This window comes from Salarias fasciatus, chromosome 15 (assembly GCF_902148845.1).
Source record: "Salarias fasciatus chromosome 15, fSalaFa1.1, whole genome shotgun sequence".
Taxonomy (NCBI): domain Eukaryota; kingdom Metazoa; phylum Chordata; class Actinopteri; order Blenniiformes; family Blenniidae; genus Salarias; species Salarias fasciatus.
Window position 1 is genome coordinate 30,281,194 of NC_043759.1, and position 15,719 is coordinate 30,296,912.

Here is a 15,719-nt window from a genome sequence, read left to right on the forward strand (position 1 = left end):
CCACCACTGTGGGTCAGAGGCCTGTGCAGAGGGCTGCTGGCTCTCCTACACCGTGCAATCCAAATCTATATGTGCTCACAGCTGCTAGAGCAGTCCCACACAGGACGGAGGCCTGAAGCCAGAGGGCCAGTCTGGACTTCAGAGCTGGCCTGATTCCTTCCCAGCTGCTAAGAATCATGAATTGTGTCTGTTTTTCCCAGAGTGTGACTGTGAGAGTGGTTACTGTGACACGCAGACAGGGGAATGCCTGGCAGAGGCTGCCACAGTCAGCCTGTGCAACAGCGGTAAGCAGAGCCAATACTCAGCTGAAGCACAAAATAAAAAGATTGGCAGATCTGCTTTCTGTAAAGTGGTGTATTTTTCTGATTTCAGATTGTGATGATTGCATCTGGCATCTGATTGGTGACCTGCGGCTGTCCAATAAGACACTAGATCAGCTGAAAGTTGGAGTGTTGAACATCTCCACTGGAGCCGCCGCTAACGACAGGCTCAAATACTTCAACTACACGGCTCACCGCCTGCAGGTGCACCAAACACCCCCAGTCCACCAGATTCAAGGCCTCTGACGCTGCACCATGCTGAAACATGCTGTCCTTCATTCTGGAGGAAGCAGTGGTCACTGTGCAGTATTTAGTTATTACTATTATTACTATTACAACAACAACAATAATAATAATAATACATTATTATTATCATTATTATTATTATTATTAATAATAATAATAAATTATTATTATCATTATTATTATTATTATTATTATTGTTATTATTATCGTTATTATTGTTGTTGGCAATAAAAGAAATGACGCTCCTGTTGCATCCTGAGCCACAAAGTGTAAAACCTGACATGACGAGTCGTGGATCTGTTTTGTCGCCGAATTTCTTTGCCTGTGCTCCCAGCATTCTTGCATTTTTACAATTCATTTCAATGTCATTGATTACATTTACATGTAGTCAAACCCCGTTCATAATCAGAACATTAGCAAAAACCCGGTGACGCTTGGTCAAGCAAACACTGCCAAATACCTGCATATGCTCATATTCCAGTTTTTAAAAACCTGAAAAAGACTCCTGGGTTACTCCCTTTCTAAACCCAATATTTGGTCATATAGACGCATATCGGAATATCCCCATTGGAAGGAACATTCATCTGTTCTGCGCATGTTCTATGTGGTGTCTGGCACCCATCCCACCAGAAATACACATCAGAGATAAACATGAGGAATCTCAGATGCAGCACAGTGCCACACTTTTAGATTGAGGACAGAAAAGACTTCCTTAGTGTGGTGAGGGACGTGGATATGATGTCTTTTTTTGACAGTAGAAAGTATCAAGACAGCAATATCTGCAAGATGGTAGTCGGAAAGTTGCCTGAAGCAGGATTAGTGAAGCAGGATTAGTACTCAGGCCAGAAAGCTGGAAGCCGCTGAAAACGGCATACCACAAAGTGAAAAAGCAGAACGGTACCAGCGGGTCTGGCCGAGCTTCCTTCACCCAGTCTGATATGATGGAGGAGATTTTGGTGAACAGACCCATCACTACAGCCAAATTTCATTTGCAGTTTCTTTTTCACGTTCATTCATTCTCTTAATGAACACTGTGTGGCACATGGCTCAGTACCAGCAGTAAACACTGGACTGTTGTCAGAGCCACTCGACTCCGCCTATTCCACCAGGTCTACGGCCGGACTCACTGGAGGGAATGGGTGGAACCAAAACCAGCAGCCACACCGGCCCTTTCTGGACCAGTTTAGAGACCCCTGGTTTAGACAGTTTGGGTGCGTTGCCCTGGCAGCGTGCACGTAGTCACATGCACACAACCGGTGTCGCACATGCGTCACACGTGCACACTACTGGCGTCTGGTGCACGCATGCACACGACTGGTCGACTGACGGCACAGCCAGACAATACAGATCGCTGTGCTGCTTGTTTAGCAACCTCAGGAACTCGCATATGATTGACTCTGGAACCAGGAAGTGTGACGGTCTCGCCCCGCCCATCAGAGTTGCTCCGTCACGGAAGTCTTATTTAAAAGAAAAAAAGAAAAAAAACTTGACCGAGACATTTATTGACTGAGATGGCATAGTATGAAGGCAATGACAGGAGAAGCATGGATGACTTTTATTGTTTTTATAGTAAATTACTTATTGTATCTTTAACTTTAATATTGACTCCATGTAAATGTAGCATTGATGCTACACTAGCATGCTAATTGTCTGCGGCTCACTCCACCCTCCCTCACCGAATCTCCTCTGCACCACCCTCCCTCACCTTGCCCCATTCTGCCCTCCTTGCTCCACCCCTCTCCACCTTTGCTCATTCTGCCCCACTACACACTCCTTTGCCACGCCCCGCCCCCCCTCCCTCACCCCACCTTGCTCCACCTTGCTCTTCGCGCCCCGGCCCCCGTCCCTGCTCCACCCGCCCCCCTCTCCCTCTGCCCATCCTGCTCCCCCCTCCCTCGCCCCACTAGGGGGGTCGTAAACGTTCCACTACTTTCCTTCCAGGCCCAGTTTCACGGCTGGAGGAACAAGTCAACAGTGATGAAGGAAGAAGCTGCTGAGCTGGAGGAGACGGCAGACGAAGTGACACTCGACCTCATCTGGCTTACAAATTCGGTTAGTGTTTTAAAATTTTAGTTAGTTTGAAATTTTTTTAAAAAATGTCACTTCAGAGGACTTCATTCATTCAAATCGATGTCATTTTACATTTTGCTGCATTCCTGTGATAATCTGTGATAATTCCATGGTTTCACACTTCTCTGAATTCTTTGTTTTTTCTTTCCAACTTAAAGGAATACTCTTTTGACCCACGCCCTTTCCCTATCATTGACAAAGTGAGCCAAGCTCAAAAATACCCACAAATCTGCACATGCGCAGTGCTCCGCGTAAGGATTTACCGGAGCACAACAGCAGCAGCTGGAAGAAGGCGACAAAACTCACCGGTCGCACATTTATATACTTCTGCTCCTTCCGGCTTCTATTGCTGTGCTCCGGTATATCCTTCTGCAGAGCACTGCACATGCGCACGTCTGTGTATCAAAACGTTATTTTAACGGATTGAAAAGAAAGCACGTCTCTTAAAATGTTTTATAACCATTGGGATTTACTTCACGTGCTAATACGCCGTCCCCTGGACCACTGGAAGGAGGAATTTGTCCACTTTCGTCAGTCCGGCTCTGTTTCCTGTTGACCTCCAGCAATTGAGCTAAGCTAACTACGATGCTAACAGCTGGGATCCAGCCACTGGATCCCAGAGAAAAGAAGAAAAGGTATTTTTCAGCTTGGTTCACTTTGTCAAAGGGCGTGGGTCAAAAATTATCGGAGTATTCCTTTAAGGAACCATTTGATTTCAAGTGGGCTGAACAAGAAATGTAATACTGTAGTTTCCTAATGTTTGATTACTAACAACTCCTAAAGGTTACCTTGGTCCTTTCGGAAATTCTGAAAATGTTTGCCATTAGTACCCTTCACACAACATTTCCAAAGAAAAATAAATCCAATCTGAGATGGAATCCACAGCAGTGTTTGCAACTGATGTTCCTCAGAACAGGATATCACAGTTTCTCTCTGGCTGTGATGCTAATGCTATTTCATTAACATCCATAGTTTCACTGCTGTTTTGTTTCGTTCTGGATCCCAATGCTTATTAAAGGCCGGTACACTACAGAATCATCGGGCTTGGTCAAAGCCAGCAAAGCCCAATTGTGGGATGTGTGTCAACTCACTGCATACCAACATGTTGGTTGTCAATATGGTGTCTGATGATGGTGTGGGGTGGGTTGTGTTAACGATCCACTCGAGAGGACTTGGACGGGGAGATCATAGATAATGATCATATACAGTATATGCACTCAGAAATACGTTATTGTGTGTGGAGCTCCGTGACAAGTCAAGAATTCAGTCCATGTCCCAACTCTCTCGTGATAAACCTCAAAATCCCGCCCGATTGGCTGGACAGCTCCGACTCACCAAGGTGTTGGTGGTGCTGCTTCTAAAATCCCCGCCTCGCCTGTCAGTGTGTACAGCAACAGTCCATGCTTCGCGGAGTGGTGGTGGTGGCGGTAGGCTGTGGGGGATTGTAGGCTGTATTGGGACCATGGAAAAAGTACCTACAAAAGTGAATTTCGCTCCACTACGCTGGATTTACGTGTTCAATGCATTTTTTCAAAGACAGTACCCTTCTAGACTCTGGGTTAAAAGTTCTACTTAGAATATTTGTCCAAACTTTGTCACCAGCCAGGACTGTCTTTATGAGAATACCCAGTGGTGGGCGCAGTCTGCTAATCAGCTAACCGCTAATTAGCCAAAGTAACATTTTCATTAGTGGATTAGCTGTTCAGCTAACTTTGAAAAACATTAGCGGACTAATTAGCTTCCGCTAAATGTACACGTTAGCGACTCTGGTTTCCAAGGGTACTTGAACGCCTCTTGTACGAGCTTCGTTACTGTGCAAAGTAATGAAAAGTCTCTTCTCTGCGGTGAAAAAATGCCGAAAATTGTTTCGAAAAAAACATGGATTTTGTAATGCATATAACTCCCAATCCGTTTGTCCGATTGAAACGATTCAAAAACTGTTAGAAAGCCCCAGAACTCAAGATTCCGGGGATATTTGAATGACTCGCATATATGCGCTTGCGCCATGGCGCGACATCAACAAATAATCCCCTATGCGCTCTCGGCGCTCGGGGCTCGCGGAGAAAATAGAGAGGAGCAGAGCGGGCGCGCTGCAGAGCGCGAACCGCTCCGCTCGCGGCGCTACCCCGCGCCGATCAACCGTCAGACAGGAGCTCGATCCGAAACTCGGTGCGCGTGCAGCGCATCCTGTGTGAACCAGGCGTTAGCAGTTAGCGGTTATTCTTAGCTTCAGCTAAATCTTTTAGCAGTTTATCGGTTTAGCGTTATCAAAGCTAACTTTTCAGTTAGCGGAAGAACGGTTATCCAAGCTAACTTTTCAGTTAGCGGAAGAACGGTTATCCAAGCTAACTTTTCAGTTAGCGGAAGAACGGTTATCCAAGCTAACTTTTTGGTCAGCTGTGCCCACCACTGAGAATACCCAAAAAACGAAAATCTGGTGCTGCTGTTTGTGCTTGTTTTAAGTACTGTGTTAATTCTGGCAACATAAAATCTTTATCAAATGTCATAAACACATCTACCAAACATTTGAAACAAGTACTGGTGCCTTAGTGTTCACATAGGTGAATTCAGAGTGAGAAATGTAGCTAATTTCTTGAAGGAAACACTTCAACTGAAGTGATTTGCACCCAGCAATGAAATATGTGGTAAATTTAGCTAAAAGATTATGTGTCATATATTAAAAATATCACAACCTACTGTCTAATGAAAGATATAAAATAAAAAATGCACACCATGGCCATAAATGGCTGAAAATCAACTGAATTGCGACCACGCCCTTTGAAATCGGAATAATGGCAAAAATGGAATAAGACAAAAAATAAATGCACAAACGGTCAGAATCCTTCACAAGCATGGTATAAAACATTTATTCAAATATGAAAATGTCTCTGAATATGAAAATATAGATTAAGCGGCCAAGCGTTCATAGCGACGTCGCTTTTTGATCCTTGGATGTCGGCTCTTCCTGTCATTGTGAAGCAGAATTCACCAAGCGTTGGATTGTTCTCCACTAACAGGGAACGTGAGCTGGGATTAGACCGTCGTGAGACAGGCTAGTTTTACCCTACTAATGATGTGTTGTTGCAATACTAATCCTGCTCTACTCACATGGTGAGTAGAAAGAAAAAGAAAAACTCTACATGCTGACATGGTGCGTATATCACTCATCAATATCATTTTCATCAAAGCCATCATCCCATACAGCTCTGTTCTGTTTCTTCTGAAACATTCTCATATGCTTGGCACTGACATAAATCTGTACAAGACAGTCTTGCAGACATACAAGAACATCTTTCAGTTTCACATTTAGTTGTATTACAACTACAGTGGAACTACCTGCAAAACTCTGTCAGGGGCAGGATTTGTAGTCCTCCAGTCACTGCCAGCTCCCATCCTCACTGTGCCACCCGCTGCCTCACATTCTACCAGTCAGACAGTGTTTCATAATCACTGCTTGGTAGTTTGCTCTCCTGCAGTGTCGGTACAGGGCATCACTTGTTGGGGGAATGGAGAGATCTGGCAAGCTGGTGAGGCCATACAGAAAGATTTGTATCGAGCATCATTTACATTTTTGGCAGATGACTGGCCATACAGGAGGCACATATAGAGGCATTTATTCAGCGTGTTAAAGGTAGGTTGGTCAAGTTTGAAACTGCTGCCCAGCTTTGCAGACCCAGTCAGGTGTTCTTCTGTTTGACATGCAACATTTCTGAAAGAACGGGCCGCTCTCAGGATCTCTGTGAATTCCAGCATGGAACTGTCATAGGATGCCACCTGTCCAACAAGTCCAGTCATGAAATGGCAGGGCAGTGGAAGGTGAGCGTCAGCTGCCTCTTCAGTAGATCCTGCCTGAAACACAAACAATACGGGGAAAGATGAGTATGTGTGTGTATGCATGTGTGTTTAGCACATACATGCATAAGCGTACATGCATATCCTTTTTTATGAGAATATGTCAATAACATTTAATCTTGTAGTATTTATTTTTTTTGTTTACAAGAACCGAGAGAGAGAGACATGATCAGTGACCTGTATTCTGAAGCATCAAGACCCTCTGGATTCTTCACTATGTCCACGGATGTTGTTCATAGCTTGTCCATTCGCAGCACTTCCTGGTCAACTATAAGCTTTTGACGGATGAGAGTCTCAGAAGAAACTGTAGCTGTCTGTGAAGGGTTCTGAAAAACACACATACACACACACAAACCATGTGTAAACGGTTACAGCCATGTCACATTTACATAATCATCCAATCAAATAACAGTGACAACAGGTTTGTTTTGCAATGACGAGCACAAAAGACCTCTCTCTCTCTCTCGCACAGCCATTAATCTGGGCTGGGCTGGCAGTAGTGACCTGTTGCTCAAACTACCCCCCCCCCGGCCAGTTCTTTAATGGCTGTTTTTCAAGTGTCAAACTAAACTTTTTGCTCAATGTAAAATAATCTTATATAATAATGCTAATTGACTTCATCAAATGACCTCAGACTTGGTCTCTATTTGTACATCTGTCTTAAACAATGACCAATACATCACAGTTGCAGCCCAGAATTCACGTCTGTGATCTGACCAGAAGCCCCCCCCCCGTGTGGCTTACCTGCAGTCAGTGTCTCGGCTTGTTAAAGTCTGTCCCTCTGTCGGCGATGCTGATTGAGAGGCTGATTGATCCGTCTGTCAGGTCCTTAGACGCACCGTGCAGAGAAAGCCGCTGTCTTAACAGAAGTTCTGTAAGTTTCCCGCCGTGTCCGTGTAAAGTCCTGCTCGTCTTCGCCCTGGACAGATGCCAGATGCATATCGCATCGCTTCGATACTTTTTCAGTAACTTTTGAAGGCGGCTTCCTTGTCTTTCTTTTCTTTTCGTCATCTATCGGTGATAGATACAGTCGACGCCATGTTGTTTGGGATCTGAAACCATGGCAACAGGACTCGGCTCCTATTGGTCCACATCACCAACGACCTCTGCACGCACTGCAAATCCTAGTCCTCCTGTGTAAATATCACTATGCCACATTGCAAAAAAGACAGACACAAATACGCTAATTATTAAAAAATGACTGGATACCGTGAGTAGAACTTTTTTTGGGGGTATTAATTCGCAATAGATACATCTTATAAAGAAGAGTTCGTGTAGATCCACTTGAGTGGAACGAAGCAACACAATATCGCTCAGCCAATACAGCCTATTGCACTGAAAGAGAGATGTGGATATGAAGGAATGAACTGAGGGAATGAGCTCTTCGCCAATTGTCAGTAGTGGAGATAAATGAAAACAGTTGGATATGGGCCTGTGACAATAACAAATTCTGCTGATCAATATATTTTTCCACAAATTATTGTTGATAAACAATATTAATGTTGTAATGGTGGATATGACAATATATCATAATGCAAGTACACCCTTTCAAATACTATTATTTTTTATTTCTCATGTTTTCTAATGGAAGTTGGAATGTTAAGATCTTTTAAACAACTTGAATAAAACAAATTCAGCACACTGGTTGGTCTGTGTTGATGAGCTCACCTTCTTCCTCATTTCGAAGCTGAAATATTCCCGCACTGGGGCTGATGTTTGACTTTGCATTCACTTTTTTGGGCCCTTGATGCTATTCAGAAGGCTGTGGTCTGCTAGCATCTCCACGTCTTTCCACAGAGACAAAAAAATCCTACATCACTGTGAAGAACATTCACTTCTATCATACAGCTGTGAAACTAAATCAGTCAGGTGCTGAGACCGACGGACAGAGTGGATCATCCTGGTCCATTTTTTCTCATGTACAGTTGAAAGCTTGCAGAATACAGGACAAGCCTATACAGCCGGGTTCCTCAATTAGCGGCACACTTGCTGCGGACCCAGGGCAAATGTATGGAAAAAAAAAGAAGAAAAAAAATCTTTCTTTAAACACTCCGTGTTCCGTGTGAGCACCGTTCTGCGCGCGCTCCATCGCACCGCACTGCCCGGCACTGCCCGGCATCCCTCGGTGTCGCTCGCGCCCCCCACCACCACCACAGGGCGCTGAAGTCCGGACCCATGCTTGTATATGAAAAAACAAATGTGGACCTTCAAGATTTGTATTTGAGGACCCCTGGTACACAGCATCATGAAGCTCCATTGCTGGAAGCCTTGCAGCTGTGTTGGTCAGTGCAGTGAATTCGCCCTCCAGAGGCTGCAACGGTAGCGACCCCATTTCCATCACTACCTGGGCGGTTGGACACCACTGCGGCATCTCCGTTGGTGAGAAATGCTGCAGCCTCTTGGCCGACAGCAAGGTTAATGATGGTGTTGGCGTGCCAGCTGTGACTGCTAGCGATACAGTTGATGTTGGCTCCGCCTCCACATGGAGACGCCACTTGTGCATCCCTCGCCCGAGAAGTAGAAGTGCATATGTTTTGGACTGGTTGACAACATGGCTGGTGTGACCGACTGTTTTTGAGGCCTCGTTTCAGCTTTTTCCCCGACTATCAGGCCCCCGCCATGGCCGTTAGCTGCACGGTCGGCATTAGCTTGTTGCCACTAGTGACGGTCGCTGGGGATTTTCCATTCAGTGATACTGTTGCCGTCTCGCCCGCTCGCTGTCCTGGGGGAGCTGCTGTGTGGTCGCTCCCTCTCTGGAACATACCCCAGCGGGATCTTCTGGGCTAGGTAGTCCAGGATCTGCTATGTGGGTGGCGTAAGCCCCCTTTCTTCAGCTTGTTGTAGTACCATTGTTTTGGCCTGTCGTGCACACCCTCGCTCCTAGCGGGTTGGAGCTGTCATGAAGGAGGAGTGAGCGCTGAGCGCCCTCTCTCTCTCCTATCTTTAGCTGAGTTGCGAGCCCGGTGATCTGCGTTTGCCGTCCAGGTGACGTAAGCCTCCTTCCCTCGGCTTGACTCATCACTGCTGTTTCTTTTGCCTGTCCGCTATGTGCACCCTTTCCCCCGGTGGGTAGCGCCACTGCAGAAACAGAAGGAAGATGGAGCTGCCAAGCAGCCATTCCCTCTCCTGGACATAGCCTTGGCCGGGCTTTCCCCCAGTGATCTTTGCTGTGCAAGCAATGTATGCCTCCTTCCCTCAAATTACCACACTACTGCTGTTTCCTTTTCTGACCTGCTGTGCGCACCCCCGCTCCTGGTGCATGGTGCCGCTATGAGCGCAGAAGAGGGAGCCGCTGGGCAGCTTGATCCGGCCATAGCTCATCTCATTGTGTCCCTGGAGGATTCTCTCGAGTCACCTGTGAGGTGTCCTCAACCGACGACCTCCTCATGAGGGCCTATAATGCTCGTGCATGAGATGGGTGTATTGGGAATTCCTTGGCTCAGAATCCTTGTGTTCACACGAGAAGTTTACAGAGGAATCGAGCCTGGTTTAACACCAGGATTTATAACCGTCTAAGGTCACCCAGGGGTCACAAATGACACCAGTGCGATGACCGCCAGCGGTCATCCAGGATTCATAGAACTGTAGTTCCATTCCGAAGTTTCGTTTTAATGAGGATTGTTTCTTCTTCTTCTTTAACCCCCTTGCAGTCCAACAGATGAGCCATTTCAATGTCTAAGACAGGCCTGTTTTGGCCCTACATTTTGTTTTTTGGTCATCATGGCACAGCTCGTAAAACAGTTGTTGTTGCTTAGACTTGTCGTATTTGCTGTTACAGACACTTTAAAACTGAAAAAGCATTTGTTTTGTCCCATCATTAAGTAATTTGTGTGGTTTCTCCAGGAGGGTGTTGTGAAGAGTCTGGAGGAGGAGCTGGATAATAACACCCTGGAGACCTTCACCCAGGCTGAGCAGCTCAACACCAACCTCACCCTCCTCAACGCCCGGATTGAAGGTACTTTACAGCTGTGCTCCCTGAGTCCCCTTAAAACACACACACACACACACACACACACACACACACACACACACACACACACACACACACACACACACACACACACACACACACACACACACACGTTGGAGAGGCAGCGCTGGATGCTGTCAGACATCGGGATGGCATCCAGCTGGGCAGCAGCACTGAACACAGGGAGGAGCAATGTCTCACTAATGTTGTGTGGTTTCCTTGCCTTCGCAATGCATAGCGGTACACGGTGTGACGCTTTGGTTGTCCTGGTATTCACAGTGCCAAAGGCCTCTGTGACCACCATTCATTAAGCCTCCGATCAGCGAACTCCTGCGGGTTGGTCGTTAACCTTTGGTGCTTGGCTTCAGTATGACACTGGAGTTTGGTTGCATACTGTGGTTAGCTAGCACCTCTGTGCAGATAACACACTGTGGCAGCCAGTGGCGGCGCCACAGTATTTTTTCTGGCAGGGCTGAGGCGGGGCTGACCCATATTGTGCAGGGTTCCAAAAAATGCCAGAGCTTCAGTGTGAATGTATATTTAAAATAAAACACCCCGGCTCCATCTCGATGCAGTGAGAACACGGTCGCTCAGCGATTTGTATATCCTGCAGAAAAATCATGTACAACAGAACCACCGTTCTGGCTGCGTTCCGTCTGCAGAACGGAGTCACCGCAGCACCGTCTGCGGTGACTCTGCAGTCCGCTGGAGGAGGTTGCCAGATCTGTCATGAAACCCGTTTAACTCAATAGAAAGCAGCCCAAAACGCCATCTTGGTTGGAAATGCACGTTAAAACTATATTTGTATAATTAAAAAACACATCATAAACACATAATCATTTCATCAACCCGTCCGACGTGTTCAATAAAGAAGCTTGATTTGGCAGAAACCCGCCCAACCTGGCAACACAGAGCCGCTCCGTTACATGCGCTGCAGTGGTGCTGTTGGATTTAAAACTTTTATTTTGTCTTGGTTGGCTTATGGTAGGGCTAATGCAATTCTTGGTGGGGCTTTAGCACAACCAAGCCCCACCCTGGCGCCGCCTATGGTGGCAGCAGAGCATCGTCAGGATCAATACATGAAAAGTTAAACTTTAAATAATCAGGGTCATATCTCCTCCGTTTTCTGCTCGCCCCACACTCTGTGCACTTTCACTTTAGATTCTAAAAATCGATCCGTCTGGCCTCTTGCCAGGTATTTAACTTTTTTTTTTCAGGTTTATTTCTTGTCTCTTACGCCTCCCTTCAAGCCCTCTGGCGCCCCCCAGGGAAGGCACACCTCACACTTTGAGAACAGCTGATTTAGAGGATATCAGCTCAATGAACTGAGTTTGGTGAGAGAGATGGGAAGTGAACCAGTCTGATGGATTGTGGATGATACCAATGGAAGATAGTCACTCCTTGAATCAGAGCTGTCACATGTGAGGTCAGGTTCCGTATTCATCCCAGTTTTAAGTTTAGTGGTCAGCGGAGTAAAATAAAACCTTTAAATTTAAACTTTCCTTGTTTTTTTATTGTGGGACAGATGATGAATATTTTCTTTGGAATGTTTGCTATTTGGTTCGTGGTTTGGCTGTGTGTGCCCACAGGCCTGTTGTTTGACCGCCCTGCTTTAAAATCATATGAATCCTGTGAATCTTGACAAGAAGAGATATTTGTTCTGATTGCATTTGTGTGTCCACAGATATGATCCGTGACTGGGAGCTGTACAGTGAATTCCAAGATGTAGATCCGGAGGTGGAAAGGAGGAACACGGAGGTGGCTCAGAGGATGGTGGGCTGGATGAGGAAACTGCACCTGTCACCACAAGAGCCCGTTGCCACCAACGAGTCCACGGGGGCCTATGACTGTGAGAAACACACATATTGTTCAACAACACCCCCCACGGTTATTACTGTATTTATTCTTCATACCTCAGTCTGATAACAGCACCAATAAAGGTCTATGCTTGTCATTGTCAAGAAGGTGTCCATGTTAACTCACTGCAACACCAATTCATTGTGCACCAACTCGCAGCAACACCAACTCACTGCAACAGCAACTCCCCTTCGACAGTGAGTATGAAGTGAATTCATGTGTTGGCATGCAGTGAATTGCCAAAGCAGTGAGTCGAGGTGTTATGCTGTGAGTCGACAGGGTGATGTACAGTGAGTTCCCATGGTCATGATTTGACAGTTCACTGAGCTGGCAGTACAGTGAGTTTACTGCTCCATGCACAGGGAGTTGACAGTGCAGTGAGTTGACAGTGCAGTGTGATGATCCACATTTGACTGGGAGATGTTCAGTGTTAAACAGTCTGAATGGATTAAGCAGATGTGCATTGAAGCTGATGGTACGCTATTCCTTCCATTCTCACTGAAACAGTGTGTACCCCAGTGGTTGAAGGAGGGACGTCATGGTCTTCTGTACACTTTCAATTTGGGATTGGAGCATTATGCTGGATGATTTTGGCCCCTTTGACACTGCTGGTATAAACATGAAGACACCCAGAGTCACTGAAACATCGTCACTTATTGTAAGGTCTCTCCTCCTGGTTGTTCTTGTAGTGCTGCGACGCGTTCGTCAGATGGAAAAGAAGTTGATGATGACCGACAACCGACTTTTCCCGCTCAGGGAGGGATTGTCCCACTTCTCTGCCGGCCTGTCGGAGGCTCAAGACCACCTCCTGAAGGCAGCCAGCACTGTGAAGGAGACAGAGGACAGGAACAGAGCCAGCATCCTCAAATTCCAGAGGAATGAGGTGATTTTCCAGGATCCCCTTCCCTATTCCTGTCTGAAGTCCTTCCTCCCTGTGTCTGTCACAATATTTGGCCAAAGTCATAGATAGTTATGAAATGAACTGTGAAAATGGAGGTGATTGACAATGCATGTGCAAAAACAAGCAAACATGATCCTGTGTGCGATAAATGTGATCCTATCCCGATGGAGATTATGTGCTTTAGGAGAGTATTATGAGTGATCGGGGTCAGTTATCAGGAGTAATCACGGTCTGTGTTGGTCGGAGTGATTAGGGTCTGTTATCAGCAGTGATCAGGGTCTGTGTCATCAGGAGTGATCAGGGTCTGTGTCATCAGGAGTGATCAGGGTCTGTGTCATCAGGTGTGATCAGGGTCTGTGTCATCAGGAGTGATCAGGGTCTGTGTCATCAGGAGTGATCATGGTCTGTGTCATCAGGAGTGATCAGGGTCTGTGTCACCAGGAGTGATCATGGTCTGTGTCACCAGGAGTGATCATGGTCTGTGTCATCAGGAGTGATCATGGTCTGTGTCATCAGGAGTGATCAGGGTCTGTGTCATCAGGAGTGATCAGGGTCTGTGTCACCAGGAGTGATAGGGTCTGTCATCAGGAGTGATCATGGTCTGTGTCATCAGGAGTGATCAGGGTCTGTGTCACCAGGAGTGATAGGGTCTGTCATCAGGAGTGATCATGGTCTGTGTCATCAGGTGTGATCAGGGTCTGTGTCATCAGGAGTGATCAGGGTCTGTGTCACCAGGAGTGATCATGGTCTGTGTCACCAGGAGTGATCATGGTCTGTGTCATCAGGAGTGATCAGGGTCTGTGTCATCAGGAGTGATCAGGGTCTGTGTCATCAGGAGTGATCAGGGTCTGTGTCACCAGGAGTGATAGGGTCTGTCATCAGGAGTGATCAGGGTCTGTGTCATCAGGAGTGATCAGGGTCTGTGTCATCAGGAGTGATCAGGGTCTGTGTCACCAGGAGTGATAGGGTCTGTCATCAGGAGTGATCATGGTCTGTCTCATCAGGTGTGATCAGGGTCTGTGTCATCAGGAGTGATCATGGTCTGTGTCATCAGGAGTGATCAGGGTCTGTGTCACCAGGAGTGATCATGGTCTGTGTCACCAGGAGTGATCATGGTCTGTGTCATCTGGAGTGATCATGGTCTGTGTTATCAGGAGTGATCAGGGTCTGTGTCATCAGGAGTGATCAAGGTCTGTGTCACCAGGAGTGATAGGGTCTGTCATCAGGAGTGATCATGGTCTGTGTCATCAGGTGTGATCAGGGTCTGTGTCATCAGGAGTGATCATGGTCTGTGTCACCAGGAGTGATCATGGTCTGTGTCACCAGGAGTGATCATGGTCTGTGTCATCAGGAGTGATCAGGGTCTGTGTCATCAGGAGTGATCAGGGTCTGTGTCACCAGGAGTGATAGGGTCTGTCATCAGGAGTGATCATGGTCTGTGTCATCAGGAGTGATCAGGGTCTGTGTCATCAGGAGTGATCAGGGTCTGTGTCACCAGGAGTGATAGGGTCTGTCATCAGGAGTGATCATGGTCTGTGTCATCAGGTGTGATCAGGGTCTGTGTCATCAGGAGTGATCAGGGTCTGTGTCATCAGGAGTGATCATGGTCTGTGTCACCAGGAGTGATCATGGTCTGTGTCACCAGGAGTGATCATGGTCTGTGTCATCAGGAGTGATCAGGGTCTGTGTCATCAGGAGTGATCAGGGTCTGTGTCATCAGGAGTGATCAGGGTCTGTGTCATCAGGAGTGATCAGGGTCTGTGTCACCAGGAGTGATCATGGTCTGTGTCATCAGGAGTGATCAGGGTCTGTGTCATCAGGAGTGATCAGGGTCTGTGTCATCAGGAGTGATCAGGGTCTGTGTCATCAGGAGTGATCATGGTCTGTGTCACCAGGAGTGATCATGGTCTGTGTCATCAGGAGTGATCATGGTCTGTGTCATCAGGAGTGATCAGGGTCTGTGTCATCAGGAGTGATCAGGGTCTGTGTCACCAGGAGTGATCAGGGTCTGTGTCACCAGGAGTGATAGGGTCTGTCATCAGGAGTGATCATGGTCTGTGTCACCAGGAGTGATCATGGTCTGTGTCATCAGGAGTGATCAGGGTCTGTGTCATCAGGAGTGATCAGGGTCTGTGTCACCAGGAGTGATAGGGTCTGTCATCAGGAGTGATCATGGTCTGTGTCACCAGGAGTGATCATGGTCTGTGTCATCAGGAGTGATCAGGGTCTGTGTCATCAGGAGTGATCAGGGTCTGTGTCACCAGGAGTGATCATGGTCTGTGTCACCAGGAGTGATCATGGTCTGTGTCACCAGGAGTGATCATGGTCTGTGTCACCAGGAGTGATCATGGTCTGTGTCATCAGGAGTGATCAGGGTCTGTGTCATCAGGAGTGATCAGGGTCTGTGTCATCAGGAGTGATCAGAGTCTGTGTCACCAGGAGTGATCATGGTCTGTGTCATCAGGAGTGATCAGGGTTTGTGTCATCAGGAGTGATCAGGGTC

The 15,719-nt window shown here is 46.9% G+C and overlaps 1 protein-coding gene across 1 annotated transcript in view; it reads left to right on the forward strand.

Annotated features, from left to right (window-relative positions):
- The window catches only part of lama4 (laminin, alpha 4), a 78,102-nt gene that overhangs the window by 16,805 nt on the left and 45,578 nt on the right, over positions 1-15,719 (forward strand). The window contains exons 8-13 of the mRNA XM_030110324.1: positions 201-284; positions 373-524; positions 2,508-2,618; positions 10,332-10,443; positions 12,143-12,307; positions 13,005-13,198. Coding sequence (XP_029966184.1) covers positions 201-284; positions 373-524; positions 2,508-2,618; positions 10,332-10,443; positions 12,143-12,307; positions 13,005-13,198 — 818 coding nt within the window. The remainder of the gene's footprint in view (positions 1-200; positions 285-372; positions 525-2,507; positions 2,619-10,331; positions 10,444-12,142; positions 12,308-13,004; positions 13,199-15,719) is intronic.